Source organism: Nycticebus coucang, chromosome 7 (assembly GCF_027406575.1).
Source record: "Nycticebus coucang isolate mNycCou1 chromosome 7, mNycCou1.pri, whole genome shotgun sequence".
Taxonomy (NCBI): Eukaryota; Metazoa; Chordata; class Mammalia; order Primates; family Lorisidae; genus Nycticebus; species Nycticebus coucang.
In genome coordinates this window covers 57,161,865-57,178,689 of record NC_069786.1, presented here as the reverse complement: position 1 = coordinate 57,178,689, position 16,825 = coordinate 57,161,865, and the positions used below count along the sequence as shown (strand labels likewise).

The 16,825-nt window shown below is 45.5% G+C and overlaps 2 protein-coding genes across 2 annotated transcripts in view; both read right to left on the bottom strand.

Annotated features, from left to right (window-relative positions):
- Positions 1-1,541: 1,541 nt before the first annotated feature.
- Positions 1,542-11,237, bottom strand: TBR1 (T-box brain transcription factor 1). Its single transcript, XM_053598093.1, has 6 exons — positions 10,300-11,237; positions 9,562-9,716; positions 9,092-9,213; positions 8,402-8,560; positions 7,174-7,235; positions 1,542-4,079 (listed from the first exon to the last, which is right to left on the bottom strand). The coding sequence occupies exons 1-6, from the start codon at positions 10,989-10,991 to the stop codon at positions 3,221-3,223; spliced, it is 2,049 nt and encodes a 682-aa protein (XP_053454068.1). The 5' UTR covers positions 10,992-11,237; the 3' UTR covers positions 1,542-3,220.
- A 4,616-nt stretch (positions 11,238-15,853) lies between these two features.
- PSMD14 (proteasome 26S subunit, non-ATPase 14) overlaps positions 15,854-16,825 on the bottom strand; it is a 95,357-nt gene continuing 94,385 nt past the window's right edge. Inside the window, exon 12 of the mRNA XM_053597491.1 lies at positions 15,854-16,265. Coding sequence (XP_053453466.1) covers positions 16,167-16,265 — 99 coding nt within the window. The 3' untranslated portion in view covers positions 15,854-16,166. The remainder of the gene's footprint in view (positions 16,266-16,825) is intronic.

Here is a 16,825-nt window from a genome sequence, read left to right as displayed (position 1 = left end):
CTCCCAATTTTTTTAAGTACTGCCTAATAGCAGCTAAAGCGCGTCTTTCAGTACAAGGCACTACGTTCCTGTGAAATCTATCCTCGGCTTCTAAGAGCTTTGTTTACGCACATGACGCCGACTCCTGAGCTCACGGTGCCTCCGTCCCGAGGGCTACCTGTGGGGCCAGGCCTCTGTCCGAGAGCCGAGCGCGGCCCCCAAGGCCCCGAGCCCTCCGGCCGGGCCTGGCCGGGCTCCGCGGCCCGCGCCCTCCCGCCGCACGTGCGCCTCCTCCTCGGCGGGAGTGGGCTGGGCTGCCGGGTCCGAGGGCCACGGCCCGGGGCGGGTGGGTGATGGCGTGAATGCACTGCTGCACTTCACTCGCTACACATGCACCGTGTTTTATACTTTTCATCCTCTTGTTTAGTTCTTAGGTGTGGGAAGGGAGAAGGAAACACAAAGGAAAATCAGCCGTGGCTTTTCTATGTGGTAGACAAAACTCCGCGGAACGCCGTCTAGTGGCGGAATTGTCCAGGGGCGGCAAGTCAGTTTGATCCTCCAATTTTCGTTTTAATTGGAAAATTAAGGCCTCTTTACATCGGTCAAACTGCAAAAGGACCACAGGACAATCTCTAGGTGGTAATATATTTAGTCCCGTAACCTGAGGCTAGCCGAGACTAAGCGAGAACGGTGAACCATTTTCTGCCTCTTTCCTGGATCACCTCTCTTTGGAGGAAAAAGTACAGAAATCGCTTCTCCGCGAGGTGAAGGCAGATCTCTGCGGACTCCTTAACTGAGAGGCAGCGCCCTGGGATGGAATTCCGCATTTCTGCATTAGCTTTCAAGAGATGGGGATCTGGCCTGGGTGGGACTGGCACAAGGATTCCACTATAGAAAGGACAGCGTGGTGCACCCAGATACCTCCTCAAAGCAAGCTGTAATTAAGCTCAGTGGGTAAAACGACCCTTCTACAAGTTTGTTCTATGGGTCCTTCATCACAGCCCCGCCCAGTCTTCTAAAACCATCCTACTAAAGAAATGTAGGCCGTTCTGTGTTTGCGTTTACAGATTCGCCATTCACCCACGAGGCCTCCTATGTAAGACCAGAATTTTAGAAATCTGCGGTCAACAGCTTATCTTGACATGCATTTAAATCACACCCTACTCTCACCCAACGCCTCCCGCCTTACTTTATGAAATTTAAAGAAATTCTTAACCCCTTATTTAAAGACCCTCCTTTTCCTGTTCCTATTATTTTCAACTACAGAGAGAATCAGATAAATATTATGAGGACTGCATATATTTTCCTTGGGGGGAGGGGGAATCAGCGCAGAAAAGTGAAACTTGACTCCTAGGAAACTAAATAATTGTCAATAAGAAGAGGAAAATAATCCCTGGTAGTGCCATATAACAAATTTAAGGGGGAAATGGGAGGTTGTTCCCATTAAACAGACTGCCCATATTGGAGTGGAGACAGGCTAGTCTTCCCTAAACCCTTAAAGGTAATCACCTATAATAAATTATTTTCAAACTGTAAACTGTTTTCAAACACCATAGTTAGTGTTTTACCAGGTTTATTTTACTTGTTATACACAGACGATACAAACGAGCAAAAAACAAAACGTTTCTCAATGGAGTGTGTACTTGTATAAATTATTCAGTTCACAGACAAAACGAAACAAATATAAAAATCACAACATTAGATTTACAGAAGAGCCAAAATATACACACGTTTAGACCCTGAATTCCTATTAGGAAAAATCCCCCCTTGGACTGGAATCTAGATTGAATATTGTGTATGATGCATATTTCACATTAATTTTAAAATACAAAAAAGTATAGTTTTGCTACACATTAGAAATCCTACTAATCTATTTCCAGGGGGATTAATGCTCCTTATCAAATATAACAAGACTTAGAGGAGGGGGAAATCAGCCTTACTTGAATTAATGCTAGTGTTCTCCCAAGAATATCAAATTTCAGCTGTTTCTGGGTGGTGGGGAAGTCATTTTCAAAACTAAAATGCAGTAAAATATACAACTCACACAATTCATCTTCACTAGACTACACTATAGTTACCAACAGTTCAGTCATCTATATCATTAATAGAGTATTCATTACAAAGATTTACAGGATAGAAAGGTGGAGGAGGACTGAAAAGATATTCAGAAACAGTTTGTCAGCATATTTGGCACCTGCACAGACCAGTAATGGATTTGGCACTTTGGGGAAAAACAAATAAGGCAAAATAATATTGCTGATATGGAACTATTCTATTTAGAAGGAAGGGAGGGGAAAACATACAACTCCAGTTAACTTTGCTTTGCAGGCATCATGCCACTTAATCGACTTGCCTATGAATAGCCACCTATCCTTTACAGGTGTTTGGGCAGATTCTCCTTAGCTATTTGTGCACATTAGGGCACATAGTTATTATTTCATGCAACGGATTGAGGAGAAGTGAGAAACCCATCACGACTGAGTATTTCATGTTTCTAGAGCCTTCTAGAATTTTGTTAATTAACTCACGAGAAAATTTTAAAAGAGAGCAAAAAAAGATTTTAAAAAGAATGAGAGAGAGAAGAAAAAAGAAAAGAAAAGGAAGGAAATGAAAGGGATTAAAAAGGTTAAGCATGAACTGGTTTTGTGCCTTGACGATAAGAATAAAAACTAGCCATTCGATACAATAAATTAACACTATGTACAATCATTTCACAGGCTTTGTTCCACTAAAATTATTAACATCCCTACCATCCATCCATCCATCCACTCGGGGATAAGAAAGGACGCGCTGGGTGGGTCCAGGTTCTAGAGTCAACATCCTAGGGTTAATGGGGAGGCCGAGACTTGGCGGGTCGGAATCGCTGCTGCCTGACAGGACTGCCCAGGTCTCCTAAAGGTGAAGAGTGTCATTACAAGAAAGAGAAGGAGGAGGTGAGAAAAAGACGAGGGGGAGGAGGATTGTTAGGAGGATAACTTCACAGAAGGAGTGAGTAGGAATTCCTAACCAAAAGGTTTACAGCAAAGTTGAAGGTCAGTGTGCTAATTGCAGAGACTGCTGTGCAAAAGAGGTTACGATCACACTCGGAGACCTGCACGTATTCGCTGCAGACGGTCATCCAGGGTCAAATAAAATGAAGGGGTGTGCAAAGTGGGGTCTGGGAAGGAGGAGCTGGGGAAGAGCTGTGAGGGGCTGGCTGGGGGTCCAGGGCCGCTACGCGGCCGGGGCGGGCAGGGGAGGCCTAGCTGTGCGAGTAGAAGCCATAGTAGCCGCTTATGTCCTTGGCGCAGTTCTTCTCGCAGTCCCGCTGGGCCAGCACCTCGCTCTTGAGCGGGGATGAGCTCTCGGACACCGGCGTGTCGGCGGGCGAGATCCGCCTCCTCTTGGCCTGCTCGTAAATCCCCGAGTCGCTCGAGTCGATGGACTTGATGGAGGAGGGCGTCTCGATCCAGCTGGAGTCGGACAGGTCCTTGGGCTTGGCGTCCTCGGCGGCGCCGGGCGGCAGCGGCGAGCGCTCAGCGGCCAGGCCCTCGGCCTCCTCGCCTAGGTAGGGGTTGGCGCCTGCCATGCGCGCAGCGGCCGCGGCGCTGTTGGGCCAGCAGGGCAGCACGGAGCCGGACTTGGCGCCGCAGTACTGCGGGGGACTGCGCGCGCCCCAGCCCGACGGGTCGGCGTAGTAGCCGAGCGGGCGGCCGGTGCAGCCGGCCGCCTGCAGAGGCAGCGCCTTCACGCCCGCCGCCGCGTACGAGAGCAGCGTGGCCGCATTGCCCGCGAAGTCCGTGGCCGTGTCGTAGGCCGAGGCCGCGAAGTCCAGCCGGTTGTTGGCCGGCGTCACAAACCAGCGCTGCGGCGACGGCGCGCCGGGGTCCTCGGCCTGCTGCGGTGACAGCAGCCCATTGGTGTGCGGCACGCTGCGGTCCGTTCCCGGCCCGGGGCCCGCGCCCGCACCCGGGTGGAATCGGGCCTTGGCGTAGTTGCTCACGAACTGATCTTGCAGGAAAGAGCCGGCCATGGCATAGCGGGCCCCAGGCACGATCTGGGAGCGGGGCGAATCGTTGGGCGAGGGGGTCAGGCGGTCCATGTCGCAGCCAGTGTAGATCCTGCGGGGCAGGGAGACAGAGAGAGAACCGAGGGGTGGCGCAAAGGTCCCTCGAAGGGGTGAGGGCAGAAGGAAGGCCACCTCCACTTTCGCCCACCCCACACCCTCCATCTGTAGCTTGCCTTGCAAGATGGAGACCGCAAAAGGCCACAGACCTGTATCCTCTCCAAAATAAACCGTAGGATTAGAAAGGGGCCAATTTGTTTATGAAGGGACCCGAGCAATATACAGAACATCAAGAGAATGGCTTCCCTCTTCACTTGCTCTCTCCTGCCAAGTGTACAGAGGTCACAGAGGGGCACGAGCAAGCATGGGGCTCTCATCTCACTTCTCCGAGATACACGACATTAAGGCAGATTTACCCAGAGACATGCTATTTGCCCAGCCGGCCTTTCCCCTGAAGTCAGAGTTGCTGAGAGAAATTTCTAAACAAGGTGCCCACTCTTTTAAGACCTCCTGTGTCCATATGATTGTTCAGGTGATTCCTCTCCTTTTTCTAGACAGTTTAGGAAACAACTGCTGCATCCCTTATAATAATCACCAAAAACTGGCCTACCCCAGTGTTCAGAGACCCAGGGCACTTAATGGCTATCATTTCCCCTGTGTGAGCCTTTAACCCCCACTTCTACTAATACAAACAAGAATTACTAGTTGGAAACAGTAGTCATCAATCAAAAATGTCTTTTTACAAAGAAAAGATGTTCTTTACTCTGACCTTCTCTCCCCATCTTTTAATACATTACTGGCAAAAACTTTGGGGGCAAACTTCCAGTACAGTTATCAACCTGCTCTAAGCAATGCACCACTAACAATAGCTAACCCTTATAGAACTTGACTGTGTGCCAAGCACTGTTTCCTCTGCGCTGTACAGATGGGAACTTATTTAACTCACAACAATTCTCTGAGTTAGGTACTATTATTATCCCACTTTAGCGATGAGAAAACTGAGGCAAAGGGAAGTTTAATAACTTGCCCCAATCACCGGCAGTGATTGTGTTGTTGGGAATTACCTTGGATAAAATAATCAAGGGCCCAGGGCCTAGAAAATCCAATTGGAATTGACAGGAAACCAAGGATTGGTTGAAGATTGGTAGAAGTGTTTTCTCATACACATACACACATGCCTCCCTTTTTATTTAGCTCACACATAAATGTTTTAATCTTTAGTCAACAGACTGTTTTGAAGGAGAGCCTTAGTCTTGTCAGGCCTTAATCCTCTGGGGAGGAGATTCCCTGGTGAGTGGCCAACCAAACTCCTGATACCCCCTGAACTCTTACACCTCTCCCTATTCCTCCAAAATTAAGCCATGCCCAAGTAACCAACATAAAGGAGGAAAGAGGGAGTATCACAAATGACTCAGATCTGCTCTGTCTCCTAAAAACTAAGATTGTGTGTGTGTGTAGGTAAAGGTGCTTTTATGAAAAATATATAGTGACTTAAGATCAGAGAGAAGTAGCTTTTCAAACAGAAGGCAGCCAGAGGAGGAGGGGCAGGTGAGAGTTAGGCTGTGGCTGCTCAGCTTCATTCTGTTTAGTGCACAAAATTTCCCTCCTGAAATTTAATTCCAGTTTCAAATAAGAGAAGTAGAGGGAGGCAGGAAGGGAACATAACTAGCAAGGTGCAAATATCTTCTCTGTTTATCACCACAATATTTTAAAAAGAAAAAACAGTCTGCAAAAGATACACTTTAGGTGCCCATCCAGGTCCCACCCACTTGGGATTACCGAATTGATTTGTGCAACATAAAACGCTTTTGAACAGATGTTCACAACAGAATTAAAAGCTCAAAATCTACAGGACTCCCCTCCAACATCTCCAGTCTCTTGGGCCACACACTTTCTACTGTGCTGGGCACACCTTTTTAGATTGTGAGGACTAGAATAGCCAAAATTTTATTCTAGGGAATCATACTGATGAGGCTTGCTTACTTTGGACTACTTTTGAGGGGTACTACATATATATGATGACTGTAAGGAGTATATCAATATTCCCCTTTCAATTTGTTATAAAATATCAAGAGAGAAGATTGATATCTGCCTGAAGATGGAAAAGAGGCAGCCACTGTCTTTCTCCACACATTTAATCTATTCCTACTCAAAGACAGTTTCCTTCAACTTTTTAGCTCTATCTCAGGTACTCAAGGTAAACCATGAAATTAAGATATATGTACCCTTCTCTTTTATGGTTAAAAAAAAAAAAGTGGGGAAACCCCACAATCCAGACTCACATTTTTCTATATAACAGTATCTGAACTCTTAGACTCCATGACTAGCCCCTGAATAAGAGTGCCAGGATAAGCCCAGAAAACATTCAGTTCATGCTTATTGTCGCTCCCCACCCCCCACCCCCCCACCAGAATAGCCTTTTGATAGAAAGGAGATAAAGACAGGTAAGGGAGGCCTGAAGAAAGGGACCCAATACATGTAATTAACTAACACTTAGATACAGAAGATGAGGGAATGTTTTTCTTTTGAAGCTTATAATATAAATAATACACAAGCAACAGCATCTGAGTCCTTCCTTAAGCCTGAAATGACCTAACTGTAACAGAGGTTCTGCTCATGAACTTGCCTGTGGTTGGGTGCAAATTTTTATTCAGTCCATGGTAAACTTGCACAGGAAATGCTATTACACAAAACTTGGAAATGGGTAAATAAAAATTACATATGCCAAGGAGACTGTAACCACTGCCAGAGCCACATGCACTTTCAGGCAGAATTGCCCGTTTCAGACAGACAATCTGAGCTGAGCATCTGCAGTGCCACAGACAGCACCCACACCCAGGAACCAGGGCAGCTTCCCCAGCCAGCCAGCCAGCCCCAGAGGCTCGCCAACAACTTTGTAGTTCACAGGAAAGCTAAAAATACATGGAGGAAACCTTTGACCAAAACCAAGAAAGTATCAAGCCACAAGTAACCAGGAAGCCAATTAAAAAAAAAAAAAGAAAGAAAGAAAGAAAAAGGAAATCTCTGAGACAACCTTGTCTTCACACATTCTAGCTTCCAAATGCTCGGTACATAATAATCCACCTTTGACCTACAGCCCAATTCCACAAACTACAGGTATTTGAGAAGGAAGGTACAAAATTACTTACGTGTCATAATTATCCCGAAATCCTTTTGCAAAAGGATTATGATCTATTTTCAGTTGTGTAATCTGGGAAAGAGAAAAAAGAATGAATGTGATCTCACCTTCCATACAGGAAGACTGGGTGTTTGAGAATATGTCTTCTGCCACTTTTACAGGAGCTTAAGGCCTCCAATTTTATTACATACCAAGGTTTCCTAACTGAAAAATTTGAAGAAATGGAGGGAAAGGAAAAAAAGATAAAGTATCAGGAAAGTTAGGAGGAACATGTTTAAATTGATATCTAAAACTAAAGGATTGCTTTCAATTAGCTCTCCTATGTGTTCTAAATTGTTTAAAACTCAGTTTAAAAAACTTATTACACACAGTACACTACTCAGACAAAAATCTTTAAGGGCGACTTGAATTCACCAAATGTTGCTTATTTTAACCATTTCACTATATTTAAAAATTGATCACTTTTGATTCACAGTCTGAGAAACTGCAAGTTGCATCTTAAAATTAAATTTGATTTTTAAATAAATGAATATTTTCTTTCTGATATTCTCATTTAAGTAAACAACAAACACCAAAAAAAAAAGAAACCCTCTGTTATTTCTAGTAGTCAAATCAGCCACCTAAATCAGTTTTTGCAAACTTGCAAATACTGAAGAGGTTCAAGTGCTAGAAAACTCAATCCAGAGCAAAACTCAGTCCATAACCCTCAGTAATTTGATGCATCGTGGTTTTTACATAATAATATATATGTTCTTTTGCTCTCACAGAACAGTGATGTTTGTTCATTTCAGCCATCAGTTCTGAGGTTTAAAAAAAAAATTTTTTTTTTTTTTAGATGCTAAAGCTTGCCAAGGATAATGCAGGGGGAAATCTGCTTGTTTTCTAAAGGAAAGAGAGACTTAAAAAAAAAAAAAAACAGATTTTAATCTGTTCTAGTTTGAGGACCAAATCGAAACCCTCAAAAGAAGAGGACCTATAAATTCTGGCCTCTTCTAAGGTGGCCCCGGAGACTCGAGAGTGAGACAGATTACAATCATTTTCCCACTGGCTTGGTATTTAGGGAGGGCGCCCAGCAGGCCCCTAGCCCTGGGCCTCAAACGCGCAGCGGAGCCAGCTGTTGCTGATGTTAGAGCTGTTAGTGCCGCTAGTGCTCCAGCCCTGGATGGCCAGGGGGATGCTGACGGGTGAGCGAGGTGTCTGAGCCGTCTGCCGCGAGCCCAACCCGGAGGTCTCCTTACATCAGTGTTCTGATAGGCGGTGACGGCGATAAACTGAGTCTCCGGGAAAGTGAACGTCTGCACGCGGCCGGGCTGGCTGGTGTCCTCCGTACCGTCCTCGTTCACTTCTACCACATGCAGGCGGGGCTGGTACTTGTGCAAGGACTGTAAAACCACCATCTGTCCGGCGGAGAGAAAGGGGAGAGCCGGGCGGCGCGTTAACACGGTAGCTGTCCGCGTGGCTGTGTGGGCCCGGGTGCGCGCCGCGGGCGGGCCGAGGCGGGCTGGAGCCCGCCGGCTGGGCTAACCCACTGCGGGACCCGCCTGTGTGACCCGATGGCTAGGGCACCGAAGGGAAACGGAACCCGACTGCCCGATCCTCAGGGCCCTTCTCCTAGCTCTCCTTTAAGGAGGAGGAACAAAGATTTTCACAGCCTGCAGATCTCGTGGAGTTCCTTCTCAAGATCAAACAGTGTTTGTACTTGGAAAGATGGAGAACTCCAAATTTGGGCCGAGGGGAGGTGGTGTCAAGGAGAACAGCTTTATGGATTTAATATAAATTTGGGAGATGGAAATAGAATTTTTGAAGTCCTTTTAACGAAGCAAATTAACGTATCCAGTTTCGAAAGCTGCTTTAAATTGCCCAACTGGATGCTAGGGAGGAAGGGGTGGTAGAGAGAGCGCGAGCGCAAGAGCTCTTGAGCCACTCACCTGCCCATTGTTGTTTGAAGCTCCTTTGTTGTTCGTAAGTTTTAATTTTCCAAAAGAGATTTCTTGGCGCATCCAGTGAGCCCCAGTGTTGGGGGAATCCGGATGCATATAGACCCGATTTCCTAGAGAAAGAAAGACGTTGTTTACATATGCCGGGGGCACTACCCAGTCCCAACTCCTCATCAAGTAGGACACACACACGCACACACCTTACTCCGCTGTGAGGCCCATTAGCTGGGGCTTTTTAGGCCGCTCTTTCTTCCTATTAACTGGGGGTGATGTGATTAAAATAGATTTTGCATAATCCTCCCCCTTCTCCCTGCTCAGTCTGTCCCCTTGTCCCCCTCGTTTCCTTTTAGAAGTCATTGGCCGATCGTTTTAAAAGTCGCTCGAGCCAGTCCACAAAGGCTTTAATTAATCATTCTCACCTAAATAAGTGTCAAGAAAATGTGTTAATTGGAAGGACTTGCCTTGCACATTGGTGTCCGCTTTGCCGCAAGGAACCCATTTGCCTCCTTGAAACCTCCAGTGATTGGGATCCGCCAAAATCACATCCACAAAAATATTGTAATGAGCCGTGGGATCGAGACCAGAAATGTTAAAACTTAAAAAAGGAAACATGCGCCTATTTAAATTAAGGGGTGGGGGAGAAAACAAGGAAGAAAGAAACATAAATGTTAAAGATTAAATGCAAGAAGCGGGGCGCCAGATAGCAAAGCAAAACTTGTACTTGCAGCGTATATGAGCGAATGTTTGCTGGGTTAGTAAAAGGGTGGTGGGAGAGGAAAAGAAGTAAGACCCAACCCTGGGAGAGAGTCGTAAGAGCTGGAGTGGAGAGTCGGCAGGTATCAACTGCTCAGGTGGAGAGCGAGGTTGGGACCTGCACCTCCACCTGTCCGTGCACGCTGGCGTTGAAGCGTCCCTCCTATCTCTCTGCCGCTGGCTGGGGCTCTCCTTTCCTCGCCTTCCTCTGGCCACTGACGGGCTCTCCAACCACGTTCCAAGAGCGGAGTTCCCCCCACCAACATCACCGTGGTGGTCATTCCCTCCACATTCCCCTTTTCCAAAACCAGCCAACCCTAGGACGCACCAGAGCGCCTTCCGCTCCGCTCCCGACCCCAAATCTTCGCTGCCATGGCGATCACAACCTGGGTGCGCTTGCTCCCGGATCTCGCCTGGAGCAGCGGCAGCCAAGAATGTAGTATTACCTTCCCTGTTTGGTGATGATCATCTCCGTTTGGTGCCGGTGAAATTTCAGCCAAAGGGGCCTGTTGCACAGGTACACCTGCGCTTTGCCGGGCACCAGCCCGGGCTGGGTGGAGGAGAATTGGTAGAACGGGGCTCCTTGGTAGGAGTGGCCGTACTGCTGTGGATAAGGGTAGCCGGCCGTGGGGTAGCCCTGCGGTGAGGAGTTGGACAGGAGGCTATTGTAGGCTCCGTTGGTGATGACCGGGTGGTGGGCCATGTAGCGGCTCGGGCTGCCGATGGAGAAGGCGGGATGCGCGGGTCCGTGCTGGCCGGGGTACGGGAACATGGCACTGGGAGCAGTGGCCGCAGATTGTGGCTGGCTGGACTGAGAGAGGAGGTAACGATCTGCAGCAGAGCCATCGAAACTGTGACGAAGCTCAGAGACCCCGTCCAAGACAGGAGAGAGTTTACTTCTCTGGACGTCCCCTGGTGAGTCCTTGGAGTCAGGAAAATTGTCTGTATCTGACTGATTCGTCATCCCCCTGGTAATTTTTTTCAAAGGTGAACTTCTCTCCAGGTTGTCAGTGGTCGAGATAATGGGATGATCGTGCAAGACAAGCTCGGATCCGCCTGAATGTGGGTAGCTGCTGCTCACATTGAGAAATTTCTTGGAGAGCATGATAGAAGGAGAAAGGCAGTGCTCCAGCTGCATAGCTCTAGAACCTGAACACTCACCCTCCTGTCCCTGGGTTTTAAAGTCCTATTTATCATAAACTAGAAATCCACAGACCCCCTCACTAGACAGAAAGCACTTCAACCAGCAAATGCTTCTCAAAGGTTTGATTTACTTTTTTTTTTTCCCTGGGAGAAGAGATTGGCCAATTGACACTATGCAGCAATCAGAAAAGGCTCACTTTTGATCTTGCTGCTTGTGCAGCCGATGAAACGGCTCCTGCCATTGGTTAACTGCTGACAGTAATTTAATTAGATAGACATTAATTAGGATAATCACCTGGCTCCTGGTCGCGACGATCATGGCAAACTGAAGGGGATGATTTTATTGTTGGCTTTGGGGGTGGGGAATGTGTGTTGATTTACGTGGGCACTGTTGTGTCACCTTTAAGCTTTGTGACCACTGCTTTAGGAAGATTCAACGATGTGCAATTTACTAAACATTTCCTACCTTCCCCCCCTTCCCCTCTTTAGAGCGGAGAGGCGGAGGAGGGAATTCAACGATGCTAGGAGACTTTTCGGATCTGAATGAGCCAAATATTCAGTTGAATGTAACGATTTCAAGTGCAAAGTATACAAAGCGCGAGCCGGTGGCCTCTTCTCGCCCTGTAAAAGTTCCAGAGTCTGTCTTTTTCAGTTAATACAGAAGCACACAACACCTGAGCTGGTGCTTGTGAACAGGTCCTGCGTGTCCTCGGAGCCCCTCACCCCCACCTTTCTAACTACACACATAAATAAATAAATCACTGCTGCTGAGAGCCACAGCGATAAGCAGGAGCGGGGGTGGGGGGTGGGAAGAAGGGGTGAAAGGCAGCAACTCACCCACCAATCCACCCACCTCGGGAAGGTTCGGTTTCTTAGTTGAGCACAGAAACAGTGACAAGCTATGATCTCCTTTTTAAGTTTTGAAATAATCATAAGCTGTCAGGCTGAAGTGCCTTAATGTATTTGCAGTGATGTTTACCGGGTCTTTACTAAATATTTTATCAACGAACTTGGTTGCAGATTATCTGAAGAGCATCTAACTGGGGGCAGGCGCAATGTGCCCTTCGGCTCCCCCTGCACTTCCTTCTCTCAGAGGTACTGGCTTGCCGATAGGTTCAAAAGCCTCGCCAGGAAAAGAGAGGGCCGAGTCCCTGTGCAAATGGGTTCGCCAGAAGCGCTGATCTGGGGAGACAGAGTGGAAGTGGTGTCAACACAGTAATCGCTGCAGAAGACTCTGTGTGTGTGTGTGTGTGTGTTTAATGTTTATATAATCTAGAGGGGAGAGAAAGAATCGGTGCCAGTAATTTTGAAAGGAAGAAGAATTTAAGGAGGAATAAAGAAAATAATCAATTTTAAAGGATGTTGGCATAAATATAAACAGCAGGAGGCCTAAAGCGACCCTGAGGTGTAGGGAAGAGTTCTCCCAGTACCAGCTTTACAGAGAAGCCCAGTCCTCGGCCTGGAACCAAAAGCTGCAGAGGCTTTATCTGCCCAAAGCTGCCTCCCGCAGTGCAGCGCTTGCCAACCTGCCCTCCCGCGGCTTTCCTCCCGGACGCCGAGCCACGCGGGAATGGGGAGCAGCGCAACGCGGGAGCTCAGCTCAGCCCTGCTAGCTGGTCGACCCGCAGGCGGGCTCCGCGGGGAAACTGAGCTGCGTCAGGTGCAGACTCTGGGGGCACACACCTGGGCACCTCGACGCGGTACCGCCTCTGATTTCCCGGGCCGGGACAACTCCCCGGCCGAGAGCAGCGCTGGAGACTGGGGGCGGGGGATGGGGAGGTGGAGGAGGGTCCTGGAAATGGGCGGAGTGGGGTTAACCGGACTCGCATCACCTCTGTAGTGGGTGGTGCATTTCAGGCAGGCGCCTTGTGGGCCGAGAGGTCACCGCTGAGCCTGGACTGCCCCTCGAGGCCGGCTGGGTGCCTTGGATGCAGAGGATACCAGCTGCGGCCTCCAACAGGGCACCACAAGCGAGGCCACACGCGGCGCCCTGGGCAGGACAGGCTGATGACTAGCTGTCCCACACTCAAGCCCAGACAATCTTCTGGGAGAAAAATAAAGCCAGACCTATTTTTCCTTTTGAAAGCAAACCTCCGCTCCTGGCCAGAAAGCTTCATAAGCAAGCAGGGTAGCTGTAGAGGCGTTGGAGTGCAGAGGGCGTGGGGGAAAAGTAGCTGATGCCACTCGACGCTTGTTTTTCTTTTGTCCCTGACCTTTTACCGCCATTTGTTAACATGAGAGACTTTTTGACCTATTTTGGCCACTTTTGTTTTCTCTTCTTCCATCATTAACTTCACTGTCCCTCAGTTTCAAAAGGTACCTTCCTCTGTCTTCAGTGGGACACAGGGCCTTAAGTGTGTAATGAGGTGGTGACACCGCACCTGAGCTCCTTTTGAGGCTTCACCATTGCACTTTTAACTGTCTTTTTAAACAATTAAGAATACTAAAATGAAATGTTAAGGTGTTAAATGGGCAGAAAATAGATAAAGTGCACCTTCCTCAGTTTTTAAGTAATTGAGTTAGGAGATAAATGTACATTCTGACCCATTTTGGATCATCAGTACTGAATTCAGTGATTCTCAGGTAGACAAATTTAAATTTATATACACTCAGGAAGGAAAACTAGGTTTTCCTCACTATCACTACACCTGCCTGTGAACCATACTTCCATAGACCAGGGCTTCTCAAACCTTACACTGCCTACGCGAACCACATTAGAATTCTTGATTGCAATTCAGTAGGTCTGGGGTGGGGCTTGGATTCTGCATATTTAACAAGCTTCCACAAGACCCAGATGCTATTGGTCCAGGAAGATCACACTTAGAATAGTGATGCTGGAGATTTCAGTGACCCCATACTAGTCAGAAAAGCAGGGACATTTCTGCTAGTGGGAGTTTGGTTTGGAGAGCTGCTTTACCTCTGAATAGTGGATGAATAAGATTAGTTAGTGATTAAACACACCTTGTTAATGCCTAACTAACTGGGCCTAGGATATCAGGCTATTGTTAAAATAGCTGCACATTCCAAGACAAAAGTGAGGCTCTCCTCTGAGGGCAGCCTGATTTTAATCAACTCCAAATCCACAAAGAAAATGTATAGAGTTTTAAAGTGAACCAAGCAAGTAGGGGTATGTGGCTATGAGGTCACATATACCCCTAAAAAGGTCAGGTGATCAAATAAGGGCAAGAGACAGGCACTGTTTTAAAAGCCTTTTTAGTCACACTACTCATACTCAGGACATTTCCAAGAGACTACATGGAAAAAAAAAAAAAAGAAAGAAAGAAAGAAAACCAAAACTTCCCAGCTGAATATTGAGAACAGCCCTTTAAAACAGTAGAGACCTTCTTCAGAGGGCATACTGCACAAAAAAAATCATGACTAATCATCTGTGAAATAAATTATAGAAACTGATAAAGGGAAAAATCCTATCAGAAAAGACTGCACCCAAGTTTGAATCAGGATAAAGGCAAACTTCTACTAACACACTTTTTAATTTTTAAATGGTTAGATGGAATCTCAACAAGTCAAACTGTCCTACATAAAATATACTATTACTATATCTGAAAGAAAAAACTACAGAACAAGAAATGCTCAAAATACTTTTTATTCTAAAAAAAAAAAAGACATTGTGAAATATACTGGGAATTTAAGCCATTTCTACTTTGTTTCTAGTAACTTCATTAGGGAACCAGTAAGAACCTAGAATTGTTCAAGGACAGTAATTTGGTATCCCATAGCATTCGTAACAATTCTAGTAAATTAAGTCTAAATTGTTAAGTCCCTAAGTAAAACCTTCCTTTAATAAAGCCTTAGTAATATTCTCACTGTATTTTCAGAAGGTAGGGTGCAGAATGGAATTAAATCTGTTTCCACACCTTTAGTATAGCCAGTATTGTGCTGAACCATGACTTTTTTTTTTTTTTTTTGAATTTTTTTTTTTTTTTTTTGTAGAGACAGAGTCTCACTTTATGGCCCTTGGTAGAGTGCCGTGGCCTCACACAGCTCACAGCAACCTCCAACTCCTGGGCTTAAGCGATTCTCTTGCCTCAGCCTCCCGAGTAGCTGGGACTACAGGCGCCCGCCACAACGCCCGGCTATTTTTTGGTTGCAGTTTGGCCGGGGCCGGGTTTGAACCCGTCACCCTCGGTATATGGGGCCGGCGCCCTACCGACTGAGCCACAGGCGCCGCCCCTGAACCATGACTATTAACAGGGGTAGTTACTTTTGTACATCAGGTCAGAAATAGGGTGAAGGTTAAGCCATTAGCTAAAAATTTTTTTCTCTATCAAAAAACTGGATACGTCTAAGTTAATTCAGCAAAGAAAAGAACAAGCAGTAACAAAATCATTGCCTGTAAGTTCACTATATTAAACTCACATTATGATTACTTTTCTCATTTTGCCTTCAAGACATTATATATACTTTCTATAATGAAAGTCCAGGGGTGTGTGCAGCAACCCCTTCTCACAGTCTCAAAACTGTTGGTGGAATGTACTCTTTTTAAACACAATGAAGTCTAAATTAAAATTGCTGCCTTTCCTTTTTCTTCTTAAATGTATTCCTCTGAAATCCTTGAAGTATAATATGTTAAGAAGATACTGAGTATACAATCTTAGCTTGTGACAAATGCTTTTAATAAAATGTCATCTTTTCTGGGTTACTCACTAATGAGGTAGCCATTGATTAATGGCAGTCATTTTGCATTTGTGAAGTTTTGTTATCACATTGATGTTTTATGTGTTATAAGACCTTAATAAAATGCAAAGGGAAACATATCTTAGTGTCAGGTTTTTAGAGCACTGTCAAATATTATTCTGCCAATTCCACCCAGCACCAAAAAGACCTCAGGAGACATGGAGATTGTAAATGTATTTTATTTTGTAAGCAACAATCAAAATATATTCGTGCTACTGATTTTTTCAAACGTTAAATGGGATCTTAAGAAAATTTGTCCACTTTGATGTATTCTCACACAACTTTGGAATATGCAAAGACCCTGACTAAAGAAACAGAAGTAATTGCACAACTGAGACTGAAGGTGTTACAGTGCTGCAAATGATGCCAGATGTCTTACATTTAACCAAATACACCTTCAGAGGTCCCTTGATTTTGAACATTAGGAACAGAGGAATATACACCGAAAGTATCACTAATAGCTTTTTGCATTACTTTATTTAAATACAACAGTATCCAACATAGCTGCTAAACACTGGACAATATTTGAAGTCATAAGTACATCCACATGTTCCTCCAAATGACGTTTGGGATCCTAAAAGAAAAAAAATAAGGAAAGAAAAAAGAAAAACAAACCTTATTATTGGTAGTTACTTAGATTTTTTCAGTAGCTCATTAAATTGGTGAAGAAAACCTGCCAAATTTATATATATTTTATATTTAATTTTCCTCCTAATGTTACGTTTTTAGGATTTCTAAATGTTAAAAAGTTAAGCAGCTAATAAAATAATAGGCTACACAATGAAAGATTGATTTATATGATCAATGCTATGACTATAGATCAGAAATATTTATAAAGAGTTAACAAGGAATTCTATACACTTTGTAATCATCTGACTTAAAAAACTATGCACACTTATGTGTGTGTACATGCCTAAATATCTGGGTGTATTCTCTGCCATTCACATATTTTGAACGTCTGAGGCAGAACTTAATTCAAAACAGGCATAGCAATAAGGAAGAGTTCAATGTGAATTCTCATCACTTCCTCGTATTGGTAAAAATCAGAATTCTGCATAATTTTAATATTTTAAGAGTGGTACTTTAAATGATTCGAATCATTTACATAATTTAAATTAGAATCATTTAATCATC

Coding starts and splice junctions, on each gene's coding strand:
- TBR1 (XM_053598093.1), bottom strand. CDS start 10,991: ATGCAGCTGGAGCACTGCCTTTCTCCTTCTATCATGCTCTCCAAGAAA. Junction 9,717..10,299: donor ATCATCACCAAACAGGGAAG/GTAATACTACAT, acceptor TAATTTAAATAG/GCGCATGTTTCCTTTTTTAA. Junction 9,214..9,561: donor AGCGGACACCAATGTGCAAG/GCAAGTCCTTCC, acceptor TTCTTTCTCTAG/GAAATCGGGTCTATATGCAT.